We start from the raw sequence: 26603 nt of genomic DNA, 5'->3' as shown, positions 1-26603 counted from the left end.
AGACTATAAATCTAAGGCTATAAATGAACCTGTTTATTTAACTCATCAAATGGAATTTGGCTAAACTTAACACTTACTGTATACCTGTTCTGTGCTTGGTACTAATGAGGGGGAAAAATAGGAATGAGAAAGGCTTTCTGCCTTCCCATGAGTGGGATGAGAAGGTGGGACATCATCTGTGGTTACAGTGGGAGGTGACGTCTGGGAGAACGGTGGTCACCCTGTGTCTCTTCACCAGTGTATTCCCTGCATTCCTGTCAGTCCCTGACTCATAATTGAGGCTCACTATTTCTTTCAGCTGATGGATACATGACTGAACATAATGTCATATGGGCTGTTAAAAATGTATATACAAGATATGATATTGACTCAGAATAAGGGATGAACAGCCTTGCCTTGGAGGGATTCAGATACGTGAGACTTCAAGTGGATATTTGAACCAGGTCGTAAGAGATGAACAGGAGTTGTCCAGAGCTTCCAGAATAGTATTTCAGCCAGAAGAATTAGCGTGGACAAAGGCAAGAAGGTGCGAAATGACAAGAATGTTGAGGGCGTTGCAAAAATGTAACACCCCTAGGTAGCAAGTATAACGGGAGTGTAAGAATTATGGTAGGTGAGGATCATCCCATGAAGGGCCGTCTTTCATAAATAAGTGACGTGCTGATTTGGGTCAAGGCAGGGACTGCTAGGTAGCAGGGTGGGCATGGAGAATAAGGACCAAAGAAACTTCTTTCCTTCTCACACTTTTAACAGATGATCTTGTTTACCTTAAAAAGTATTGGGGTTTGGAAACTAATTAGGGAGGCATTTCTTAGTATACAAACTACAGAGCTTGATGAAGTATACCAATGCTGTTCCAATGAGATTTTATATTTTGAAAAGGTATTTGAAAAGAGAGATCCTGTGTTTCAAAGCTTAGAGTTTTATTACTAGATGATTGTGCAATAGACATACTACTATGTTACAAAGTAATCTGTCAGTTAAGAAATGGGTTTTCTGCTTGGTTCCTTTGAATATGACTTCCTTTTAGGGTTTACAATAGTTAATATACACGTGGCTTTCCAGAGACTTGTCCTGTGTGCAAATCGAGGCACACCTGGTGGGGGGGTGAGGCTTCCTACCTTACAACATGACTTGGATTTCTCGCACTGCCCATAGGGCGTTTCACTGTTGTGTGCCTAAATCTACCTGAAGGATTGGCTAGGATGGCTACTCTCTTAGTTCAGATGTATAATCTCTTCAGTTTTGAGAGATGATCTATAATGGAATTCTTAGTTTCTTTGGTCTGTTTGCATGCCTTTAACTTGGCGGAACATATTCCAATTTTAAATGAGCCCTACGTTAATAGAAGTTGGTTTCTTAACTTTAAATCTGTCTACTATTTTAAGAGCAACTTTAGAGTCATACCGAGTTGACACTGATACACACACTACCACCCTTCCCACCAAGTTCAGCCACTGCTACGGTGGCTTTCCTTTCTTCCTCTCCTTGCATTCTATTAGTTTGGGGATGAAGCAGCCCCTTATTCTGCATGTTGAAGTTCAATGTATGTTCTCTACTGCCAGAGGACTTAATGGAGAGGGAAAGGCTCTTGGCTGATTGTATTAGTTCAGCAGTTTTAGAATAAGATGTTTGTGGGGAGGGGTGGCAGAATCTTTAGTCATTGATTCTCTCTTTATAACTTTGCCCTTTTAGCTGGAACAGATTACCTGTATAGGGCTTTTGGCCCTGCACAGACAGAATCACAAGGAAGAAACTTTACATAAACCATTTATACTCAATGTTTGGTATGCTAGCAACATAAATCAACAACAATGTCCATTACAAATTCATCCCTTTATCAGTATTATCTTGAGAGAACTGATCCCAGTGTGTGGGAATTTGAACCCTGATTCAATACATCTAGCTCCAAGTAATTAATTATTCAGGGCACAGAGAACCTGGCCCCTGCAATGTAGAGTAATTCTCCCTGGTCAGCGTGAACTCCACTGGCAATAATAAATAGAAAACGTCTCTAGTGATGCCAGTATTTTAAAGTGATTAATCATCTTCCCCCCCTTTACCTCCCCCTTAGTTTTCTTTAACTAGGATTTTTCAGCAATAAATCTTTAACAATACAGGTAGGAATTGTTCTGTAATTAAATTTTGCCCTGCTTAATTTCTTACCTTTTATGTGCGATTAAAAAAAATGTTACATTTTAAGGAGCTCTGATCAAAAGTCAGACCAAGAAAAATCCTTTTATAGAATGCAGAGAGATGTGCTATGGAGGATTAAGCTCTTGATTTTGAATATTAGATAGAGCACATACTCATAAAAATTGTTAATCAACACCAGTTGGGGTGTCAAATATTCTGAGGTTTTGAATTGCTTCACTTTCGTGCATACGGGTTGTCTGTATTAGGAAGAGTCTGACATATACATATGTTCCCGAACTGCGAGAATAATTACTTATTTCTTAACTTTCAGATAATTGATGTGAGCTCCGCAGGAAAGGGGTATATTTTGCCCTTTCCGCGGTACACAAAGTGCACTTGGTGAAATGGCAGGTAAATGCCTGACCGAGAATGACCATGTATTTTTAAATCATGCCCTATAGAGCTGACCAGCCATCATGTAGATTCCGGGTGACAGGGACAGATGTGACATATCTGTTGTGACACACTTCTGTTCCACCAGTCTGTGGCTCGAGGTGACTCCTGTCCCTCCTCCGCTGCTTTCCCCTGCTGCAGGACAACACAACGACGCACGGATGAACCTCGCCATTGCCCTCACTGCTGCCAGGTACGGGGCTGCCACAGCCAATTACATGGAGGTGGTGAGCTTGCTCAAGAAGACAGACCCCCACACGGGGCAAGAGCGAGTGAGCGGAGCCCGGTGTAAGGACGTCCTCACAGGTATGCCGAAGCCCTAGCAGGCAGGTATTTCTTAGCATCTTGCCTTGCCGATGTAATGACTGAATCATAATTTTTCTGTCACTTCTCTTTTATTTAAGCCAGATTTCCGAGTCATATTAATTATATTCCTCATTGTCAACAATGACTGGTTTAACATGAAAATTTTCCCTTGCGGTACTTGGCAATTTCTCCCCTTTGTGTTAAATAATAATAATGATAATGATAATAATAAATGCCCACAAAACCCCCACAGCTATGAATGTATTCCGTTTTCTTTACAAAAACATGTTATTACTAAAATTAAATAAGTGTGCCAAGTTTCAAAGTAAGTGACACAGGCAGTGCATTTATACATCGTTAGAGTCAATCACTTTACTTTGCTTAGATTTCCCATTCTCGTCCTGGTTCTGTGGCCACGGAGGCAGGGTTTCAAAACCACCGTTTCCTTGAACAAAACCGACCCACCGAGACTATGTTGTCTCACGACAACGCCTTGTACTCACTTGAGCTTTAAGGAGAACGTGGCTGATTTACTCATCCCACTTTCTTGACGTTTGGCGCTCTGATGCCCGGCTCTTTGCAAAATAGACTTGAGAACCGAGATGACAAAGTGGCGTGCTCTTTCTTCAACTTGGACTTGCGTTTGGTAAATTTACTCGGACACACGCCCTTTGTGTGCCTTTTCAGTACCTCTGGCGGCTCATGTCACTTAGTGTGTACCTCGCCATGGGTGAAGTGTATAGGTGGATTAATAACCCAAAGCGTCAGTGAGCAGGGAAACAAATGGGGTATGTGATTGATGCTGCTTTCTTTCACAGGGCAGGAATTTGATGTGAGAGCCAAGTGCGTTATCAACGCTACGGGACCTTTCACAGACACCGTGCGCAAAATGGATGATAAGAACGCCGCAGCTATCTGCCAGCCGAGCGCCGGGGTCCACATTGTGATGCCTGGTTATTACAGGTAACTGTGTGCCAACCCGGCGCCGTCGAGAGGGGGACAGGAAATCGGCTGCGTTAGTTCTTTCAGCACATTTTTTCTTAAGTTTATTAATTTATTTTTGATGGAGAGAGCATGAGCTGAGGAGGGGCAGAGAGAGAGGGAGACACATAATCCGAAGCAGGCTCCAGGCTTCGAGCTGTCAGCACAGAGCCCAACTTGGGGCTTGAACTCAGAAACCATGAGATCATGACCTGAGCCGAATTCCGACGCTTAAGAGACTGAGCCACCCAAGGGCCCCTCAGCACATTTTTCTTACTGGATGCTCTAGCTTGCTGTTCAAAATGAGGAGAAATAAGCAAAAGAACTCTTCCAAAACACAAAATACAATCCAGACTTGGGATTTTCTTACCTTTCATGGCAATACTCACTTCTAGGGGTTAATGATTCAGGATCTATTATACTTTCTCCAGTGTACTCACCTTCAGTAATCAAGCCTTGGTATTTTTGAATGTTAATTAAAATATAAAAGGTAAATTTTATTAAAATTCCATGAAGGGTATATTTTAATTCAGCCACTAAAAAATTAATTGTATAACTCAAATTTGCTTATGAAGAATCTGAAACTGAGGACTGTTCAGGTATTCTTATGTTTATAACTTTTGAAATGTGTGGTGAAAACTGTCACAGCAAGTCAAATTGGATGTGATGCCTGATCTCTCATATTAACAAAGATAATTGTCAGTGGAGAAATAGGTAGGGATATAGATGGAACAAAAATGGCTATTCATTGAAAATCATTGAAGTTGAGTGATAGTCACTTTATACTCTTCTATTTTTATTATATTTTTGAAATTTTTAACAAAAATTTTTTTTTAATTTATTTTTGAGAGACAGAGACAGTGCGAGCAGGGGAGGGTCAGAGAGAGAGGGAGACACAGAATCCAAAGCAGGCTCCAGGCACTGAGCTGTCAGCACAGAGCCCGACACGGGGCTTGAACCCATGAACTGTGAGATCATGACCTGAGCCGAAGCCCGGACACTTAACCGACTGAGTCCCCCAGGCACCCTGAAATTTTTAACAAATTTGAAAAGAAACATTTAGATAGTTTTAGTTAAGGAGTTAATAATAATTGGGTCTCATGTACCTTTTAAGACTTTTGTGGGAAAAATTTAGGTAACCATGCCAAGAGTATGAAATATGTGTACAATTTCTATCTCCATATGTGGTAAATCTACTAGGCAAACTGGTAATCTTGTACGGAGTAATGATCTATGCTCCAGGTAGTCATTATGATATTATCTATAGTTGAGAAATATTAGAAACTGCTTAAGATCCTAACCTTAATAGAATGGGTAAGTAAATTATGGCATATCTGCACAAAGGAATATTATATAGTCATTAAAATTGTAATTATAAACAATGTTAGTGTTTTAGGAAAACATTAATGATACAATGTTAGTTTAGAATGAAGAATGTAAGATGAAGTGTGTGGTATGAATTAAACTGCATAGTATATAGAAAAAAAGACTACGAGGAAAGACATTAAATACTAAAGGTGATTATCTCTGGGGAATTTGATTATGGGTAACAGTTAAAGGTGATAATTTCTAGGTAATGTGTTTAGGATGAGAGTTATCTCTTCCATGTTTTAATACATTTGGGTAAAGTTATATAAATCTTTTAACAGTTGATTAAATGGATTATTAGAATCTATATTGTTTCTCCTGGGATTCCATCCTGCTGTGTTCTATGATGCTGCTTCATCCATTTTCCAATAACCAAATCTTCCTGGAAAGCCTCCAGGGTACACCTAATTTGTACCAAATTCACTTCTACCAGGAAAAATATGACACTTATATTAAGAAAGATATGAAAGTCCATTTTTTAGCCGCCAACTTCTAAGATTTCTTTCTCATTTTTAAATGTCTATGTGTAATAAGTAGACCATCATTAGTATTTCCATTTAGGACTGAAAAAACTGATGTGTTTTCAGTCTTGATGATAAAAATTTATGCAGTGGTACTTAACAGAGTTTTAAATTATTTTATTTTTTTAATGTTTTTTATTTATTTTTGAGAGACAGAGAGAGAGATAGCACGAGCAGGGGAGGGTCAGAGAGAGAGGGAGATACAGAATCTGAAACGGGCTCCAGGCTCTGAGCTAGCTGTCAGCACAGAGCCCGACGCAGGGCCCAAACCCATGAACTGTGAAGTCACGACCTGAGCTGAAGCCGACGCTTAACCGACTGAGCCACCCAGGCGCCCCCAGAGTTTTAAAAACTTCTAACCAGAGTTTAGTTAAATAAAAAGGAGAAAAGTAAATATATATAAATATGCAAATGTTTCTTACATTTAGAGAAGTTTTTAACAAAAGTTTCATTCATAATTATATGCATTTATTTTGTATTGGACTAAAAATATGCAAAGACAGCTAGTTTATAAGGTTTTTTTTTTGGAGGGGTTTGTTTTTTAATATCTTTTAGACTATAGATATTATACCTAAACTATACACACACACACTATCATCTCTGGTTAGATCTTAGTAGATTCAATATATCCTCTCGTGCATTATGTTTCATGTTTTCTTCACTATTGTCCCAGGATGTCAGATGACATATTATTCCCTAATTTAATTCTGCCACTTAATAGATATCATTTGGGACAGCTCATTTTATTCCTGTAAACCTTAGTTTGCCCATGATTAAAATGGGGAGGCGGGGGTAAATTAAGGTGATACCATGATGTAGATCTTGATGTTCATCACTTTACCTATTGGCTGACTGTGTGGCCTTGGCAAGCTACTTCTTTCAGCTTCTGGTTCCTTATCTCAGGATAGTACCTAATTTGTGTACATTTTGACTATGATCCTGTGATTACTTTGTGTTTTGTTGACTGCTCTTCATTCAGTGTCTGGCACATAATCGTGACCAGTAAATATATATCGAATGAATCCTACTGACTTTTTGGTGTTAGCTTATCCAAATAGAGATCTTTGCTTTTTTTTTTAAGCTAAAATTTAATGTAACACCTGTAAGGGATATTTTTGATATAGAAAAGTTAAAATATGAAAACAGAATTTGGTTCTTCACTTTATTGCTCAGATCACCCATGTATACAAAATAAATATGTAAAAGTAATCGCCGTAGAAAATGGGAAGATAGGAAGTGAAAAGGGAGAGGGTCTCTCGTCTTCCTCACGCCCCCGCCCACCTTATTCCCCCCTTCAGTAATCAGTAACGCTTCCTATGATTCCTCCTGTAAAATCGTATGTTTACACTCACACAAATGTCTATCCTTTTAAAATATTTTACATGAAAGAGGTCATGCTGCACCATATAGTTCTGTACTATACTTGTCATATGCTAATCACAGAGTAGATAGGTGTTTTTAAAGAAATATAAATATATATCACTTGGATGTAATATTTCAACACTGAATGCCTTTCTTAATCCCCAGAATTTGTCAGTCGCTTCAGCCCCCGCCCCCTGCATACGTCATGCAAGTGTGAGTTGCAGCTGGGCCCACTTCAGATGCAGTACGTGATCTCATGCGACTTTGGGAGGAATTAATGTCCCCATTTTCAGCACCTTGAACTATAGCCACTCTACATCCTGTCAGAAACCTTTGGGGAGTGACTTGCAGCCCAGCTCCCTCGCAGGGTCTGCTGCAGATGAGCCCCTGGGTTTTGGATAGCGCCCTGGATTAAGGGTTTATTCCCTTCTAGCACTGACTTTAAGGATGACCGGAGGGATGGTTTTTGCTCTCCTTTATCAACTCACTGTCTTGGGTGGGGTTGGGGGAACCTCAGACTGAAATTGCTGTCTGGGCTCATCAGTTAGTTGGTCGCACTCAGAGTTTGAGGGTTCCTGGGACCTCCCTATAAACAGGTACCTTAGGGTAAATGGTACCTTAAGGCCTAACACTTCCACTCAAACCTGATTAGTTTAGAAGTGCAGCGAATCCAGTAGCCACTGATTTGTTGAGTGTAGGCGGCTAAATGTAGGGCGAGGACCATGTGTATATCTTGTTGGGATGTTTTTGGGGTATCTTTAACGGCACGTATTAAGCCTATTATGACCCTCACTGCCATGTGCCACGATAGCAGACTTTTTTGTTTGGATTGTTTTAGTTTCCAAAAGCTCAGCACACAGCAATCACTTATTTTTAAACATCCTGATCAGTTTACATGAATAACAAATCTGAAATTTCCATCTGAGTTGTGGTTAGATGCTCTTTTTAAGCAACAGCGATGCACAGTGACTTACATACATGAACATAATCATTTCCTCCTTCTACCTAGAGGTGCTTACCCCTGACAAGAGGTCAGGTTTTGGGGGGTTTTGTTGTTGTCATTGTTTCTATATTGCTGTGTGAATACTGTTAGCTCTCATGCTGGTTGCTAAGTAGTTAACAATAAATTGATTTCAGTTTAAATAAGGGTACTTAGGAAGGCAGTGGTCTGCACAAGAAAAATGTTCATTATGTTAATCCTAGATGCACACATCAATTAGCAGCGAGGTTTTCCTCCTGAAGTCAAGTGAATCATACATATTGAGAAAAGACCCACGCCTCCCCGTCCTGTACAGACTATCACTACAGTTGATCTCCATTTTCAAACTTTAGTGTGACCTTGCAGAAGTAATCCTTCCTAAGAAAACAAGCGTTTCCCTAAGGGAGAATATGAATTAGATAATTTAGAACTGATGAAAGGTATTTCCAAGTGGATTCTTAAATTTTTATACTGTTCATTAGTAGCGTTGTCTTCCCTCTGTGCTTGTTAATTTTATGTTTGACACATATGTCTTCACTTAAGCAGTTGAGTCTCTACAGGATCCAGTTACGTGTGTGTTGGTAACCATCACCTTCACCCTTTAAACTGCTTTTATTGCACTGAAAGGTTTTTTTTTAAATTTTTTAAATGTTTTATTTATTTTTGATACAGAGAGAGACAGAGCATGAGAGGGGGAGGGGCAGAGGGAGAAGGAGACACAGAACCGGAAGCAGGCTCCAGGCTCTGAGTTAGCTGTCAGCACAGAGCCTGACGCGGGGCTAGAATCCATGAACGTGAGATCTGACCTGAGCCAAAGTCGGAGGCTTAACCGACTGAGCCACCCAGGCACCCCTGCACTGAAAGGTTTTAAAGGATTCAATAGTTGTGCTTTCCTAATAGCATTTCATATCTAGGTGGTTGAATATTGTAATTTATGCTAAAATTTATCAGGTTTATTGAGTTACTTAAGCACCTCCTATGATATCTGGTCTATAAAATGATCATGCATAAAATATACCAAAATATAGTTTATAGTTTGTTCCTTAAATGTTAGGATATACAGTTTATTCTTTTGTTTCACCATGGTACTATTTATCAGATTGAAAGCTTGAACTCTGACTGAGTTAATTCCCAGTCCCGAAGTGACTGATATAGTGTAAGGCCATATCAACCCAGGATCAAATCAGTTGCTTATAACATACTTAATTAACTAGTATCTTTTAAGATTTTTTTTCAGAGAGTCTTAGGACAAACACAAAGAAAAAATATAAAATATTTGACACTTGTAGTTTTCAATGTATAAAAATGAAAGTAAAATAAATTTCCTCCAACCCAGAGTGAAGATGAAATCTTAGCTGAAGGTTTAGACGATTGACCCACTTCTGTGGTGTGTTTTGCCTATGCTGAGTAGGACTGTGGCCCACTCTCTCCGTGTCTTCAAGGATTCTGTAGACACTGATTCTTCCCACAAAGGCTGAGTGGAAATGGCAGCATTTCATGGGACTCATGGATCTCTGCAACAAAAGATTTACATTCTTTGTTGTTTACATAAAGAAGATGCATTAGCTAAGCTGACTATAGATTTCCTTATTCTTAAACAAGTTATTTTGTAGGTTTTTTTTTTAGTAAACTGTATGCCCACCATGAGGTTTAACTCAGGACCCCAAGATCAAGATTCACACGTTCTACCCCTGTCTGAGCCAGCCAGACAACCCTAGATTTCTTTTTTATAAAATAAATTATTTTTGTTTAGTTTTAAACAATTTTTAGGCTTTCACTCTTATACAGTTGAGTCAATACAACTTTGTTTTTTTAAGTTTTTTCAAGGAAATGATATGTATATAAAGTTGACGCTTTGCCCTTTAAAATTTGTGGATGGATATAAGGGGGACTTCTTGAAATTTATTCAAACCAAATGGAATTTCATTAATAGAAGCTGAAAATACCTTTGTAACATTGGCTGGCTTGAGAGTTCAGTCAGATTGAAATAGCTACCTGAAGATCTGTAGGGCCTAACTATTTGAACATGACATTGAAGTTCCTCCCACACCTTTATTAGCTTCTCCACATTTCTTTAAATGGTTCATAAATGCATGAAAACAATAGTTTCTACTGATGGACACTGTTGGACAATTGGACAGTTTTGTTAATATTTCTAGTTGCTTATTATTTCTAGTGTGTTTTATACTTTGGTTTTAAAATATTAACTATGTGTTAGTGAAAATTATTGACTAATATTTTGGAAGGTTTTATGTAATCTGTCAAAAGAGGCATCTTTGAACCTTGATTTAATAGTATAATACATTAGCCTCTTATGTCTGTTTAAAGATTGTCATTGCTAAGATATCCCTCTCCCTTTCTGACCTTTCCCTCATGCATTGTTATTTACATAATAGTAGAAAACCAAACCTTTTTCTCATTGATGCACTTCTTGAGATTTCTACAAAATTGAAGAAAAGTAAGAAATTTCATATTTGGTGAAGTTGTGTAAGTTCATCTAGGTACAAAGGAGTAAAGAACAGTTTTTTTAAAATCACATTTTAGTTTCTGGAAACTTAGACCCTTCGCTTTTCTCATGTACTTCTGAGACCTTCCACAGAAAGATGTACCAAATATCAAATGTCCCAAGAAAATACTTTTCATTGACTTGAAAAAAGGTTGAAGAGCTATCCCTAATTCACCTTCATAAAATGCATTATAGACATTTATCCCGCTGACATTGTCTGATGTGAATGGTCCAAGGAATATAAAAACCCAAACAATTGCAAAGTGAAGTCCACTTTCTTAATGAACTTTAGGTTGTTGAATGGGAGGGTTGGTTCTGCTGTGAATTATATTATGACAGGTGCTCCCTTCTTTTTTTGTTGCCAATATTATTTTTTTCAGTTAGGAATTTCTAGGTTAGAGTATCGGCAGTTAAAGTAATAGTTCATGGGTTTCTTGTTTGCGTATACAAGAACTAGTGAATAAAGTAGTTTTGAGAATGTAGAGTACGGATTAAACTTCTGCTAATTTCAGAAATGTGTGACCCTTCTTTTTACATCAGCCCAGAGAGCATGGGACTTCTTGACCCAGCAACCAGTGATGGGCGAGTCATTTTCTTCTTACCCTGGCAAAAGATGACTATAGCTGGCACTACCGACACGCCAACTGATATCACACACCATCCCATCCCTTCGGAAGAAGATATCAATTTCATTTTGAATGAAGTGCGTAACTACCTGAGTTGTGATGTTGAAGGTAACTGACGCATTCCTTTGTTTTCCTTCTTTTGTATCTCCCAAATAAGCTCCCATCCCAGCTCTTACTGGGAAATGCCACACTTCCAGTCTGACTCCTCTTCACACCTGACTCTTCTGTACTGACCACTTCTTCTGTGAGATTTATGGGGATCAAATGATACCACATTGCACAGAAGCTGCTTTTTCCCCTCTGATTTCTCCATCCACATGAGCTTCATACAGTCCTTTTCTGATAATTTCTAATGGCTGTACATGAGCTCTAAACACTCATGCTCTCTGAGAAGAGTGTGAAATGTTTGCATCGCAATTTAATTTCTAGAGTTAGGGTGATCTGATTTAGACATACAGGATATCCATAGGAAATAGCTAATCAAAAAATGAGAGGACGGAGATAGGTAATCTAAGAAGCTTAGTGAGCTTTTCTATGTGGAAAGTAGAGTGTTGACAGTGGATTTAGCTAAGAAGGACAAGTAACGCTTTTTTTTAATTATTATTATTTTAATTTTTAAATGTTTATTTTTGAGAGAGAGAGAGACAGAACTTGAGCAGGGGAGGGGCAGAGAGAGAGGGAGACACAGAATCCGAAGCAGGGTCCAGGCTCTGAGCTAGCTGTCAGCACAGAGCCTGCTGTGGGGCTTGAATCCACAGACTGTGAGATCATGATCTGAGGAGAATTCGGAAGATTAACCCACTGAGCCACCCAGGTCCCCCAGGATGCCTTTTTCTTTAACTGAAAGAGCCAAAGTTGACTTCTTTTTCATGCTATCCAGGCCACACTTACTTTTAGTATGAATGTCATAGTATTTTCTCCACTGCATATATATAATATGTCTTATCCTAGCTAGTTCCTGAGTTTCCTAACATTGTCCTTCTCTATTTCCTATCTCAGTTAATATCCTTACCATCCAGTCACCCAAGCCAGAAATGGCACTCTCATCTCTTTTTTAATAGTCTTAGTTTAAGTTTATTTATTTATTTTGATGGAGAGAGAGAAAGAGCAAGAGAGGCAGAGAGAGAGGGGAGATAGAGATTCCAAGCATGCACCACACCGTCAGCACAGAGCCCAGTTCGGGGCTTGAACTCAACAACCATGAGGTCATGACCTGAGCCAAAATCAAGAGCCAGACGCTTAACCGACTGAGCCACCCGGGTGCCCGATTCATCTTTGGTGGTCCTTCTTTTTGCACATCCAGTCCAGTTCCTATCTAGGTTCACGCTGCAGTATCCTGTAAACTCCCTCTCACGTCCTCGTCCTGGTCATGCCTGTGTCATTTCTTACTCGAGTAGGTGCACTGACTTCCTAACTGGCTTCCTTCAGTCAGGTGTTCCCACCCCGTCTCATCCTCCTATCAGAATCCTCTTTCTGAGACACCATTCTCACCATCACTTCCCTGCTCAAAAACATCCCTTGGGTGTCTCCTCATTGACTTTCAGAGAAATTCTAAACTATCTTGCATGACATTTAAGGCTCTTCACAATTTGTCTTTGCAGGTTTACATTCAACTTCTCCACCTTTGGGCATTCTCTGGTCTTATCACTTCCAAATCAGTTCGTGGGCTTTTAAACCTCATGCTTTGTTCAAGATGAACAGCCTTGCTCTGGGATGCCCTTTCCCCACCTTCGCATTTTGACAAAATACTATTTCCACTTTGGAAACCACCTATTCTTTGAACTTCTGTAGAACGATGGTCTCGTAGATCACAATGTTATATGTATAGGCAAGAGTCTAAGCTGTATTCTCACATGGAGCTCCTTGAGGGTAAGGATTCTTTACTCAGCTGTGAAGCTTGTTGTCTATCTGGTGTGCCCCTCATTCGGTTGAATTGAAATAAAGTAGCAATAGGTGCTTTCAGGGTTTTTGATGCTGGTAGCAGTTTAAAAATCTTTTTATATTAAGATGGCAATTTTTAGATTTTGAAAAACATATAGTCTTCACCTTTTTATATCAGGAATCTTCTGTAACGTTGGCTTCAGTGGAGGACAAAGACACAATTTTCTTCTTCATGTGACTCACTAAAATCTATGAATCTTTTTTCCCCAAAGGACTTTTTGTCGTCTTGTGATCACACATTTATAAAAAAACAAACTGCCTTAAAAAAAATCCTTCAGGGGACTCTCCTAGTTTAATTGAATCATCCATATGGTATAGATGTAGTTTCTTCTGGTTTCAAATAATGGATACATTTTCATTTTGAGTGAAGTCTCTTTGGGTATCTGCAATAATGGTACAGATGTATTACATACTCGTAACTGAAATTTGTGTGACTAATGTCTGTACTCTCATATGCTCCTATACACACAGTTATTTGGGAAACGGTCATCCCTTATTTAATATCTGTATTTAGATACTCAAAAGGCAATGCAACTTTAGCTGGATACTTTCTTTGAAATCTAGGAGGACTTTCATCTGGATATGATTGTTTTTAATGTATAAATGATTATTGTTAATGAATCCTGCTTCTTTTGCATTCACCTGGGTGTAATATTTGCCAAAAGTGGGTTGATATTGGGCCCTAAGAGCGGGAAGTTTAGATTGTTGGAGCAAGAAATAAAATTAATTCAAAAGCCGAGAGCTCTATGTTGACAGTTTCCAAATTCTTAAAGTTCAAATGCAATAAGATGAGAAATCCAACTGCTTATATGTGCTGCGAGGCTGGATGTACTGGAAACAGGAGTAGGTTCCCAAAGGCTGCTGTGCCTGTATTGCAGGTGGGGATCTCCACCAGTGCAATAAGGCCTGGGCTGTGGCGGAGACTGAGTCCATGTGCCCCCACCCCACTTTATTCCGCCTACAAATAGATGGAGGGCTTAGCAATACCCAGTAGGGCTTGGTTGGTCTGTAAAAGTCTTGTCAGTTAACATGCCTTTTGGTAGTCAGGTTAATTGGTAAAACTAACAGAGTTTTTTTAGCCAATTGTGATTTTTGGTAAAAGTGGCTGAAATTAATATCTAAACAGTACAAATCCGGCCTTTTCGCCGAGCAGTCTGGGGACTCTTGAGATTAAAAATTCTCTAAGCAGCAAATATCTGGTATAAAAGCAAAGGTGACAGCTGTTTCACATACTTCATTTATTTCCGTGTGCACACCATCTATCACACCTTGCCTACTTACCAATTTACTCTTTTTGAAACAATTAACTCAGAATGATTCCTTATAGTTTTTTTTATCTTTATTTTTAGTTGAAAGAGGGTGCCCTATGTGAGGAGTTACCCAGTCTTGATAGAATGCAGTTTGCTAATGCATGTCTATATCTTAAAGTGGAGACGTTCAAACTCAATTTTTTTTTAAGGAATCTTGGTGTAATTCGATGTCTTTCCCATACTGATGAAATGTCAGAGAGAAACTGAGCTTCGGGCCCTACTCGGTTATTTGGCCATATGCTGGTGCTGCACATATTTTAATCTTTCCATTTGTCCGTATGGGTAATGCATGCTCTATTTTTTTAAAACCCTACAATTACTGAGCACTTTTCTATGCGCTAGACACTCTACTGAGCATATTGCCCTCATGATCTCTTTGGTTCCTCACGACCACCTTACGAGGTGCACTTTGCAATTTCCACTTTATCGACAGAGAAGCCGAGGCCCCTTGACTTGAGGCTTCGAGCCCACAGTTTGTTCTTGTTGGAGCCGAGATGAGTACAAGTCAGTCCCGCTGTGATACCTGTGCTTCTAAGACTTGCGCGGGCTCTGACTGGTAGTTCCGGGTTTTATGATGTGGTATTATATCCACCAGGGAGTGGATTAAGTCTCTCAATTCATTTCCTGGAAGCTGCTAGACACTCGCAGAATGATAATGACCTTTGCTCTAGACCGGCCTTGTTTGGATTTGAATGTTAAACTAGAGGAGGTGTCACATCTCATAACCAATCCCTTGGGCCAAGCGGTCTTCTCTACCGATTTAAAAAATAAAGTTTGTTTAGATCCCAGAGCCATAGTTGTGAAATGTTTTGCAGTCGCCAGGGTTGACATAATCGGCTTAAAAGGATTTATTCAATGGATGAATAAGTAAAATTCAGACAACAGTTTCCGAGCCTCCCCAAATGGCTATATCCTTAAGGAAGGGGAAAAAAAAGTGTCAAATCTTAACACTCCGTGCTGTTCACAGCAGCTGCCACACTTCTGCAAAATGCGTCGCAACAATTCTGAAAAGCATTTTGCCTGTTGGGAATAAGACCATGTCTTCTTTTACCATTTCAAAAGCTTTCCATTCACAGGCTGAAATTTCTAGATTACTTGTTTGTTCTTTTCTGAAACGGGGAATTGATAGTTGTGTGGTGCGTATCGGGGCTAGGAAGAAAAATGATCTTTTGAAAAATGTATCATTAAGTCTGCTGGGTAGAGGTTAATCAGAAGGATGCAGTGGTGAAACCAAGCTCTGACTTAGCGGGATTGAGAGAGACAGAAGATTTGCCGAGCGCTTTATCCATGTACTTTTTCTGGAGAGCTCCTCCAGGCAGCCGTGTTCCTTGTACACAGGCTTCCACACATGCAATTAGTAGTGTTTATAGATTGCCAGTTATTCAATTAACAACCAAGCTGGCCATATCAACTCACTGCAGACCTGCCTCTTCCCTGCCGGAGATTGCACTAGGGTCATCAACTTACACAGGCTTGGATGCCTTCCAGCTGTCTAATTATAGTGTCACACGCTTTGCTTTTTCTAGTTTCATTAGTTTATAAATGTAATACGGTATCTTTTTTCTGTGATTAACACTTCATTTCGGCAGGTTAAACATGCTGGTAGAGAAGTATTGATTTCTGACACTATTTCCCCTGTGTTCATTTAGATATTTTCACATGCTTTTTATTGATTCTTTTGGAAAGTGGCAAACATGAGAAAGAACGCCCCAACACGTATGGCTAAATAACTCATGTGAAGCAAAGCCGCACATTTAGCTCTTAATTGTCACATCCTGTGGGCTTCATTTTCTATTAATTTTTAAAACAAACACTTGTCTTGCCAAGGTTTTAAGAGTAAAACTATTCATTATAATTTGAAACAATTACACAGCACTTTGTCTTTTCAGCCAGCTGTGAAAAATGTCTGGTTAACTTTATGATTTATATCTTACTCTTTATATATTACATATACAAAACCTGCATTGGGATTGCAATAAAAATAATTCTTAAGCATGACGGCAAAAGGACTATTTTATTTTGCCACTACCTTTTTGAAAGCAGTGCCAGGTACATTTATTCACTGTGGAGGTGCTCACATGGGTTTTTAACATCCGGGCATTTGGTGCTTAAAAACTCACATGAGTGCCCGTCTGGGTGAGTCGGGCTAACAAGTGGTGTTTAATGAGGACTTTCCTCAACTTTAATAGTAGCGTGGTTTCCTGTTATCTTGTTTTATTGAAGCATTCATTTATGTTAAGAGAGAATACCCAGTTGCTGAAATGTATCGTCATTAGATACTTTATATAAAGCCTGGGATATGGGCTTCGAGGCCCAAATGTTATTTCTTTTGGTTTTGTAATATCCACTGTTCTTGCCTGGTATGAGATGTTCAGAGTGCCGCTTCCTCCTTGTTGATCACTATACATGACCCTTACTTGATGGAGTATTTAGGGTGCTGAGAACTATTGGAATTGACATTGCTGAAGACTTTCCACTTGGTGGGAAAAATGAAACAGTAATGAAATCTGGTTTAGCTATCCTAGTAGTATGAGAACCAGAAAAATCAAGATGAATTTTTGAGATCTCATGCATAAAGGCCTTGATTTGAGTTATTTTCTTCACATATTATACCTTGGAGAATTTGAAGTAAGTGATGTCCACTACCTACTCTTGGCTACAGCCTGAAGGATAGAAAGGATTTCTGGGTAAGAAGTTGAGGGTAGAAGTACTTAGTTTAATAAAAATATATTTCATTCTCATAATCTCATGAGATTAGTGGGAGAGGAGACTACTTTGAGATGATAACTGTGGAACATGTTAGGATGGTAAAGTATTTGTGGGGAAAGCACACCATTATAGCAGATTGTATTCTCCTGAGTAAAGGAAATGCAGTCAAATTTCACCATAAGGGTGCTCAGTTAGAGATGTGGGCAAGGTGGCCCTGGTGGAAGGGACCCAGCTTGATGATCTCCCAGGAGAGAAATGTGATATTTGTGTAATATCATAGCCTGTGCATGTGCATATCAAGTGACCATTTCATTTTTAATTAGTTAAAATTAAATAAAATTTGAAATTCAGTTCCTCAGTCACATGAACCATATTTCAAGTGCTTAATAGGCTCATGCAGCTGCTGGCTAGCGAATTGGACTGCGTAGATATAGGACATTTCCGGCACTGCAGAAAAGTCTAAGGAACAGTGCTGCTCCACAGAATCTAGAGATACTTATATACACTTTTAAAGAAGGAAATATTCAATTTAAGAGAGTCGCCGAATCTGTATTAAAAAAAAAAACAAAACCTTCAGCAATAAGAAGGCTCAGGAGGTGATGAATTTAGTGATTCTGCCAGGTCTGAGGTACATGGCCCCTATTTCTTTTTACCCTTTCGCCCTCCAAGTTGGCTTCATCTTGATGTTGTTTCCTCCATGGTTACAATATGGCTGCAGCAGTTTCAGGCAGAATTAAAAGATATCTTAATGATTATTCTGTCTACTGCTTTTGTGTCTCTTTCATCAGAGAACTTTAATTAGGGTTTGTTTAACAGTGTGCAAGGTTTCCAATGTGGGTGAGTAGGTGATAAGGAGAGAAACGTGTTAGTTCAGTTAGTTACTGTCTTTTATACAAGAGGTTAGAATTCACGTTTTGTATGTTTAACTGTGCCCTGCCCTGTGGACATAGGTTATACCGATGGCCCTGACCGGTCATTACTTAATTCCAGTGGTGGAGAGGTACAACCGCTTTATCCCTCAGCAGGAAATGACATTTTGAATAATCCACAAAAATCATTATATCCCAAGTTTGGGAGGAAACTGATAGATAGCCTGATCCAACCACCTTCTGGTCTAATAATAGAAAAATCCTGCAGACCATAAAGACTAATTCATATTTTAAATATGATTTAAAATTTGATTATCCTTACATGTGTCTTTTAAAATACATTTAATCCTGGGACACCTAGGTGGTTCAGTCAGCTAAGCATCTGACTTCAGCCTGGGTCATGATCTTACAGTTTATGGGTTCGAGCCCCGTGTCAGGCCCTGTGCTATCGGCTCAGAGCCTGGAGCCTGCTTCAGATTCCTCTCTCTGCCCCTCCCCTACTTGCACCCTGTCTCTCTCTCTTTCAAAAATAAACATGAGTGCAAACATATGCAGGAAAACAGGAGAGACCTAATGGAGAGCCAGGGGGAGTGGAGGAGGGAGAGTTAGTTGGGGAGAGAGAGAGGGATGCAAAACTTGAGAGACTCTTGAATGCTGAAAATGAACTGAGAGTTGAAGGGGAAGGGGGAGGGGGGAAAAGAGGTGGTGGTGATGGTGGAGGGTACTTAAGGGGAAGAGCACTGGGTGTTATATGGAAAACAATTTGACAATAAAATATTATGGAAAAAAAAGAAAAAAAAACAAAAACAAAAATAAACATGAAAATTTTTTTAAAAAACAAAATAAATTTAATCCCAACATTTATCTGATATAATTCTGAGTTTAAAAAGCTGAATGCTTAAGATATAAAGTAAATTAAGGTTTCTAACACATTATGAACCTTTCACAGCAGTGTTTTCTTTCCTTTTTTTGAGTATCAACATCAAGAGTAAGGATTAAAAATGGTGTCAGTATACCTATTGTTTTATTTAATATTCTCCTATGAATGAAAACCTTGGATATTTTAGTTTGGTCTTTTTATTTTCAACAACACAATTTTACAGATGTGTTTTTCTGGCTGATATACCAGAAAAGGCAAAGGAAAGGAAAAAAAAGAGGTAAAGCATTTGCACAAAGACTATTTGCATATGCTTCAAATTTACTCTAGAGAGTCTCATTTTCCATCAAATAATTTTAAAATCAGTCAGAGGACTTTAAGAGTTGAAGCCAAATTCCTGATCAGTGTGGCTACCTAAGGAATTTCACAGACACACGCTGCAGACTTTGTGGTACCACAGTGACGTTGTATGTGGTTGGCTAAGGTTTATTTTTGACTCAGAGGGCTATTTGAACTCTAATGGAAAATAGTGGTAATTTCCTAGTTAGGGTTTTTGTAAAGATTAAAACATTGCATGATTTGTGTTGAGGTTACACAAGACTTTTGTGGGATTGCGTGAAGCAAGAATTAACCCTCATTCCATGGAAGCCATCACGAGTAAGCCTAATGAAGAAAATGCATGTATCAGAGGGCAGGTTTAGAAATGGAATCCCAGCATTCAGACTCCCTTATGTCTCCAGTTAATAAGACTGGAAGCCTTAGGCTTCCTGGCCCAGTTTATGATGTTGCTTCTTTACCTCAGATCCCATATTAAGATATGGATTTGATTAACTACCACTGTAGACATATATGGGTGCTTCTTCTTTCAGATTATAGTCATGTTAAGATTGTGGCCCTCAAAAAATAAAAATGACATAAAAAAAAGAGTGTGGTCTTCAAGGAGCAGTATTAAAACATGCCAAATTTACCTTAGTTGAATTTGTCTTTACCAGAAATCTGTTTTTTTTATTATTATTATTACTTGAGATCCAGATGGGGGGATTATCTGTCATTTGGTATAATTGTTTTTTTAAAAATGTTTGTTTATTTTTAAGAGAGAGAGTCAGCATGAGTAGGGGAGGGACAGAGAGAGAAGGAGACACAGAATCCAATCCAGGCTCCAGGCTCTGAGCTGTCAGCACAGAGCCCAGTGCAGAGCTTGAAGTCTTGAACTGCAAAATTACGACCTGAGCTTAAGTCAGATGCTTAATCAACTGAGCCGCCGAGGCACCCCTCAGTATATCTTGTTTTTAGGGTCTTTCCCCTGTATTTGATTAGGCTATTCCAATCATTTCAAGGAGTCTTTGTAACATTTTACATAAAGAGTCTGCTGGGATATTTTTGAAATACCTTTCAGGTGGTGCTGCGTGTAAACCTAGGAGATTCACTGTACAGTGGCACACTATGAAGCAGTGAGCGGGATCTAAAATCCACACTGTCCGGTGCTCACAGAACTGTGCTCCCCTGGATGAGATATTTTAATTTGAACTAAGGCTCAGCATGGTATGGGCTGGTAGGGGCCCTGAGACTTCTGTGTTATATGTAAAATACTCTCCTAATCTTCTGAGATTTGAAGTATGTCAATTTTTCCTTTTGTCTTGATTTTTTAAGAATTTTGATTAAATATATAATATATTATATAATATATATATGTGTGATTACATTTGTATACAAAATGTACAAAAATAATATAAAAATATATGTTAATACATATGTAATTTCTATTATATACAAAAATAATACAAAATTTATCATCCTAATCATTTAAAAACCATTTTTTTAATGTTTGTTTATTTTTGAGAGAGACAGAGACATCGTGAGTGGGGGAGGGGCAGAGAGAGAAGGAGGCACAGAATCTGAAACAGGCTCTACTCCAGGCGCTGAGCTGTCAGCACAGAGCCCGAAGCAGAGCTCGAACTCCCAGACTGTGAGATCATGACCTGAGCTGAAGTCGGACTCTCAGCCAACTGAGCCACCCAGGCGCCCCTCATCTTAAGCTTTTTTAAGTGTACAGTTCTGTGGCGTTAAATCTGTTTACATTTTTGTGCTACCGTCACCCACCATCCACCTCCAGAACTTTGTGTATCCTCCCTAACTCTGCACCCATTAAACATTAACCCCCATACACCACCTCCCCACCTCCTGCTAATCACCATTCTACTTACTGTCTCTGAGTTTCACTACTCTAGGGATCTCATATAAATGGAACCATACACTATTTGTCCTTTTGTGAATGACTTATTATACGTAGCATGTCTTCAAAGTGGCATGTGTCAGAATTTCCTTACTTTTTAAACCTGAATAATATTCCATTGTATGTCTAGAAGACATGTTTTTTTAGCATTTTTAAATGTTTATTTATTTGGGGGAGGGGGGCCCAAAAATGGGGTAGGGGCAGAGATAGAGGGGGAAAGAGTTTCTGAAGTGGGCTCTGTGCTGACAGCAATTTCTGATGTGGGGCTTTGAACTCACAAACTATGAGATCATGACCTGAGCTGAAGTCAGACACTTAACCAACTAGCCACCCAGGTACCTCTAGACCACATGTTGTTTATCCATTCACCTATTGGTGGTCACTTGGGTTACTTCCATATTCTGGCTATTATGAATGATGCTGCTATGTACTGGGGGTGTGCAAATCTTCCCTTTCAGTTCCTCGGGGTACATATGTAACCCAGCATTATAATTGCTAGATCATATGGTAATTCTATGTTGAAGTTTTTGAGGAAATGTCACATACTTACTCTTAGTGGCTATAGCATCTTACCTTTTCACTGGCAATGCCCAAGGCTATCCCAGTTACTCCACATCCTAAGTACATTTTTTATTTTCTGTTCTTTTAATGTTTACAATAACCATCCTCATGGACCTGAAGTTGTGTCTCCTTGTGGTTTTCATTTGCATTTCTCTAGTGGTTAGTGATGTTGAGCATCATTTTATGTGTTCATTGACCATTTGTAGATCTTTGGAGAAATATCTTTGAAAATCCTTTGCCCATTTTTCAATCATATTGTCTTTTTTAGTTATTGAGTTTTGAGTTCTTATGTATTCTGATTACTAACACCTTGACAGAGATATAATTTACAATTATCTTTTTCTCCTATTACATGGGTTGCCCTTTCATTCTGTTGATAATGTCTTTTGATGTACAAAAGTTTTTAATTTTGAGAAGTGTGCTTTATCTCTCTTTTTTTTTCTTTTGTAGCCTGTGCCTTTGGTGTCCTATATGAGCAATTATTGCCAAGCTGTCTGTCATGTAGACCTGTATATATATATTTTTCTAAATGTTTTATAATTCTAGCTTTTATGTATAAGTCTTTGATCCATTTTAAGTTTATCCTTCTGCACGTAAACACCCAGTTTTCCCATTGTCTTGATGTTTTAAAGACTATCTACCGTCAACTTTTCATCACTATGGTGAATAGCTGGGGATAAGATGAAGGAGGTAAGACCTGATTCCAAGTCATGGTAGAAGCAAAATTGTACATACTCTTCTTAAAACATATTTGTTGTTGTTTTAAAGTTTATTTATTATTTTGAGAGAGTGTATGTGTGGGGGAGGGCAGAGAGAGTGGGAGAGAGAGAATCCCAAGCAGACTCTACACTGTTAGTGCAGAGCCCGATGTGGGGCTCAACATGGGGGCTCGATGTGATCCCATGAACCGTGAGATCATGACCTGAGCCAAAATCAAGAGGCAGACACTTAATTGACTGAACCACCCCCCGCCCCCCGCCCCTGTCTTCCTTTATCCAGGGATAAATTAACTGGTTTATGAAAGAAAGTGCAGAAGGACCAGGTAAGCATTCGCTCCTCATAGTCTATATCATTTGGTAGCTGTTGGACTAGGACATGGGGTCAGCTCCTTGATGTGTAGAGTGGAGAGGAAAAAGGCTAAGCTATTCCTGAAGCTGGTCTGGGTAAAGAAGAGTAGGTTCTGAGAACTCTGCCGTTGGGTCTTGGCCTTGCACCTCACAGTACATGAGAACCACAGATAGAACTACTTTCCTTAGCCATTTTTAGGCCAGTAATGGAGTGCTGTGCAGCAGCTGTCTAATTCTATTGTAAACTCCATAAATTCTTGGTACAGAGGACTAATTGCATTTTGACAGAGACAGTAAGAGAAATTTCATGGTATCTTGAATATTCAAAGACCTTCCATACACTGGAACACAAATATTGTGTGCCTATACTGGGAGGAGCCGGTATACCTGTTTTTGTGACAATTAAAAAGATAATGGGACAAGAAAAGAAAAAGGGTATAGAGATTGTCAAAAGTTGAAAGATAGTGGGTACTTTTAGTGGGTAAGAATATGAACTTTATAATCAAGAAGAACTGGGTTTTGATGTTTTACCATTTATAAAATGTTTGCTTTGGGCTAGTTAAACTTTTTCAGGTTTTGTTTTTTTTTCTCATCTCTATGGTGAGAATAATCATAAGTGATGTTATGGGTCTTTGTGAGATGAGATGTGTATGTCAAGTGCTTTGACAAGGCTAGGCCTACTGTAACTGCTCACTAAGACAGTAGCATTGAAGAGAGGAGACAGTATCCTGTCACAGGCTTGTTTGTTTAGTAAGGATTTTTGTCCTGAGAAGAGATCACTAGATATATTCTAGGAGGAAATGTAACAAGTCATATGTCTCTTGGTCCCTCTTTGTTGTTTCTTTCAAGGATTCCAGATTGCCCCAGCTGTGGGCTGCTAACGTGTGTTTCTTTTGTTTCCTCTTTGGTACCAGTGTAGTGATTTTCAGATTCTTTACTTTTTTTTTTTATGAAGATTATCTTTGTAACACAGTAATTCTTTGAGTTTTTGTTGTACTTCTCCACTCACTCAGTTGGTATATTTAAGGGCTTCTTCTCCTTTTCAAAGTGCAGATTCCTGGGTTCCTTTTACCGATTTCTACCCTGCTTATCAACTATGCCATTGCTTTGTTGAGCTATCTTTGAGGAATCCTCTAAACCCTTACCATTGGTTCTTCCCAGTGAGAAGAGGCGATGTCCTGGCAGCATGGAGTGGCATCCGTCCCCTCGTTACAGACCCCAAGTCTGCAGATACTCAGTCTATCTCCCGAAATCATGTTGTGGACATCAGCGAGAGTGGCCTCATCACTATAGCAGGTATGGGATATTGCCTTGTGTTTGGGGTGTGCTTCAGACAGGATCCTGAGTTAAACTGTCACACCAGAATCTCTCTTGATGCTAATGGATGGGAATTTTTTTTCTTTCTCTTTCTTTTTTTCTTTCTTTCTTTCTCTTTCTTTTTTTCTTTCTTTCTTTCTTTCTTTAATGATTCTGAGTCAAGTCTTACAGGCTGTGCCAGCTTGGTTATACACAACAGGTGAATCTTGTTAATAAATTGGTAAATGGGTAAGCATAAGAAAAATAAGGGGTGGTAACTGAATGAATGATTCATCGAATTACTTGTAGGTGGAAAGTGGACAACATACCGCTCTATGGCAGAAGATACCATAAATGCTGCTATCAAGACTCACAATTTGAAAGCAGGGCCAAGCAGAACGGTCGGGCTCTACCTTCAAGGAGGCAAAGATTGGAGCCCCACCCTCTACATTCGGCTTGTCCAGGACTATGGGCTTGAAAGTGAGGTGGGCGTGCATGATCCTACCCCTTACCTAGGCTCACCATGGCCTCTAACAGAATTGGCAACTGGGAGGCCTCCCTGATTTAGAAGTTCCTTTTGCTAGGTTTGTTTTTGTCTGCCTACGGCGGACGTGCACTAAGAAAAAAAGCAGACCGGCTTTTCTTGAGGTGCCCAAAAAGCAGTGCCCATCCTAGTTTCTATTTTAAAACCTGGAGTGTCTTTGGTTTGTTCTCCACAGACAGAGCCTCCCACATTTTTCTGTCTCGAGCCTCAGGAAGGCTGTTCTTCAGAAGTGATATTGGGGGCAGAGTGAAGCGGAAGCTTCATCAGTCACGGATACAGTGATGCATGTGCGGTAGAGTTAGTGCTGGCCTAAGCACTCAGAGCCCAGGTGGTCTCCTCCCACGGAATCAAAATCTAATACCCTCCTGCTACTCTCAGTTACCAGCACTGGAAACCTGACAGGACAAGCATGTGTATTTTTTGCTTTGTGCTGAGAAGTATTGAGATTCAAAGCTCTTGCCTCATATGGTTTTGTTTCCCCAGGTGGCACAGCATCTTGCCGCCACCTACGGGGACAAGGCTTTTGAGGTGGCTAAAATGGCAAGTGTAACCGGAAAAAGGTGGCCTATAGTCGGAGTGCGTCTTGTGTCAGAATTTCCATACATTGAAGCAGAGGTACGTAGATGGCCATGTAGGAATTTCCTGGCTGTCGTGGGATCCCATTCACCTGTTCATTTCCCATCTCCTTTCCGAATTCTACGCAGCTATGTTTTAATGCCCATTTGGCAGCCAATACCATTATAATGAAATGTCTTCCCAGTGCAGATCCTTTCATTTATAAATTTAAATTCTGAACTGATAGTGGAAATGGTGATAGTAAAGGGAATAATAGAAAATATGGTGTGGATTTGTTCCTCTCCCATGGAGCTATCCTGACCAAACCTCCTTACTTCACAGCTGTTTGCCCCTTTTGTGAATCTGTAACTCTTCAAGTTTATTCTACTCATGTGCTGCCTGACATTTCTTGATTTGGCACTTGATTTCTCAAAGATTGAAGCTTTGTTTCTCATCAAGTTTTTACATTTTATGAAACCAGAGGCCATGCTTTATGTATGATTCGTTGTACTTTAAACCCTGAGTGTCCAGTAAGCATTTGCTTGTTGATTGGACGCAGCCCTTCCACCATCCCGGTACTATGAGACAGAAAACTGTGGACAGCTAAAGGGATGAGACCATACTTTTTAATATTCTTTGCCTCGCTGGCTATGTAAATTAGCATCCATATTATGTGTTAGCAGAGGAGAGTGCTCACTGTGGATGGTAAGTGAGAAAGGATGCAGTTTGCGTGTTTGGACCAGGTTCAATACAAGAGGAAGGCATTAAGGCTTTTCCACTTTGCCTCAGTTTACAAACGTGCTTTGGCAGGCAGATGGGGAACTTTGCATGATGTCGTCATTTGTCTCATCTCCGCTAGAGAGCCAGAGTATATAAAGAACAATGTCACTTCTCCTAAGTGTGAATTTTCTTCAGCGAAATTTAGTTCATCTTTTTAAGAAAAGGCCTAAACTAATAGTTTTGCTTTCATTTAAATCCAGGTGAAGTACGGGATTAAGGAGTACGCCTGCACGGCAGTGGATATGATCTCACGGCGGACTCGCCTGGCCTTCCTCAATGTCCAGGCAGCAGAGGAAGCCCTACCCAGGATTGTTGAGCTGATGGGCAGAGAACTGAATTGGGATGATTATAAAAAAGAGGTATTATATTGAGGTTTTTAAAACCACAGTTCCTATTATAAAGATTTTTATTTTGGGATGCCTGGGTGGCTCAGTCGGTTGAGCGTCTGACTTTGGCTCAGGTAGGTCATGACCTCATGGTTCATGAGTTTGACGCCTGCGTTGGGCTCTGTGCTGACAACTAAGAGCCTGGAGCCTGCTTCAGATTCTGTATCTCCCTCTCTCTCTGCCCCTCCCCTGCTTGCACTCTGTCTCTCTCTCTCTCTCTCTCTCAAAAATAAATAA

The 26603-nt window shown here is 39.6% G+C and overlaps 1 protein-coding gene across 2 annotated transcripts in view; it reads left to right on the top strand.

Moving 5' to 3' along the window:
* Positions 1 to 26603, top strand: part of GPD2 (glycerol-3-phosphate dehydrogenase 2) — a 143834-nt gene that overhangs the window by 103927 nt on the left and 13304 nt on the right. For both annotated transcript variants that reach the window (XR_003906664.1, XM_029934551.1), the window contains exons 7-13: positions 2731 to 2895; positions 3714 to 3858; positions 11153 to 11346; positions 23967 to 24101; positions 24411 to 24586; positions 25129 to 25260; positions 26181 to 26339. Coding sequence is in view for 1 of the 2 variants with exons in the window: in XM_029934551.1 (XP_029790411.1) it covers positions 2731 to 2895; positions 3714 to 3858; positions 11153 to 11346; positions 23967 to 24101; positions 24411 to 24586; positions 25129 to 25260; positions 26181 to 26339 (1106 nt within the window). In the remaining variant the exon portion in view is untranslated. The remainder of the gene's footprint in view (positions 1 to 2730; positions 2896 to 3713; positions 3859 to 11152; positions 11347 to 23966; positions 24102 to 24410; positions 24587 to 25128; positions 25261 to 26180; positions 26340 to 26603) is intronic.

Source organism: Suricata suricatta, chromosome 3, assembly GCF_006229205.1.
Source record: "Suricata suricatta isolate VVHF042 chromosome 3, meerkat_22Aug2017_6uvM2_HiC, whole genome shotgun sequence".
Taxonomy (NCBI): domain Eukaryota; kingdom Metazoa; phylum Chordata; class Mammalia; order Carnivora; family Herpestidae; genus Suricata; species Suricata suricatta.
The sequence above is the reverse complement of the archived record's forward strand: the minus strand, read 5'-3'. Positions and strand labels throughout refer to the sequence as shown.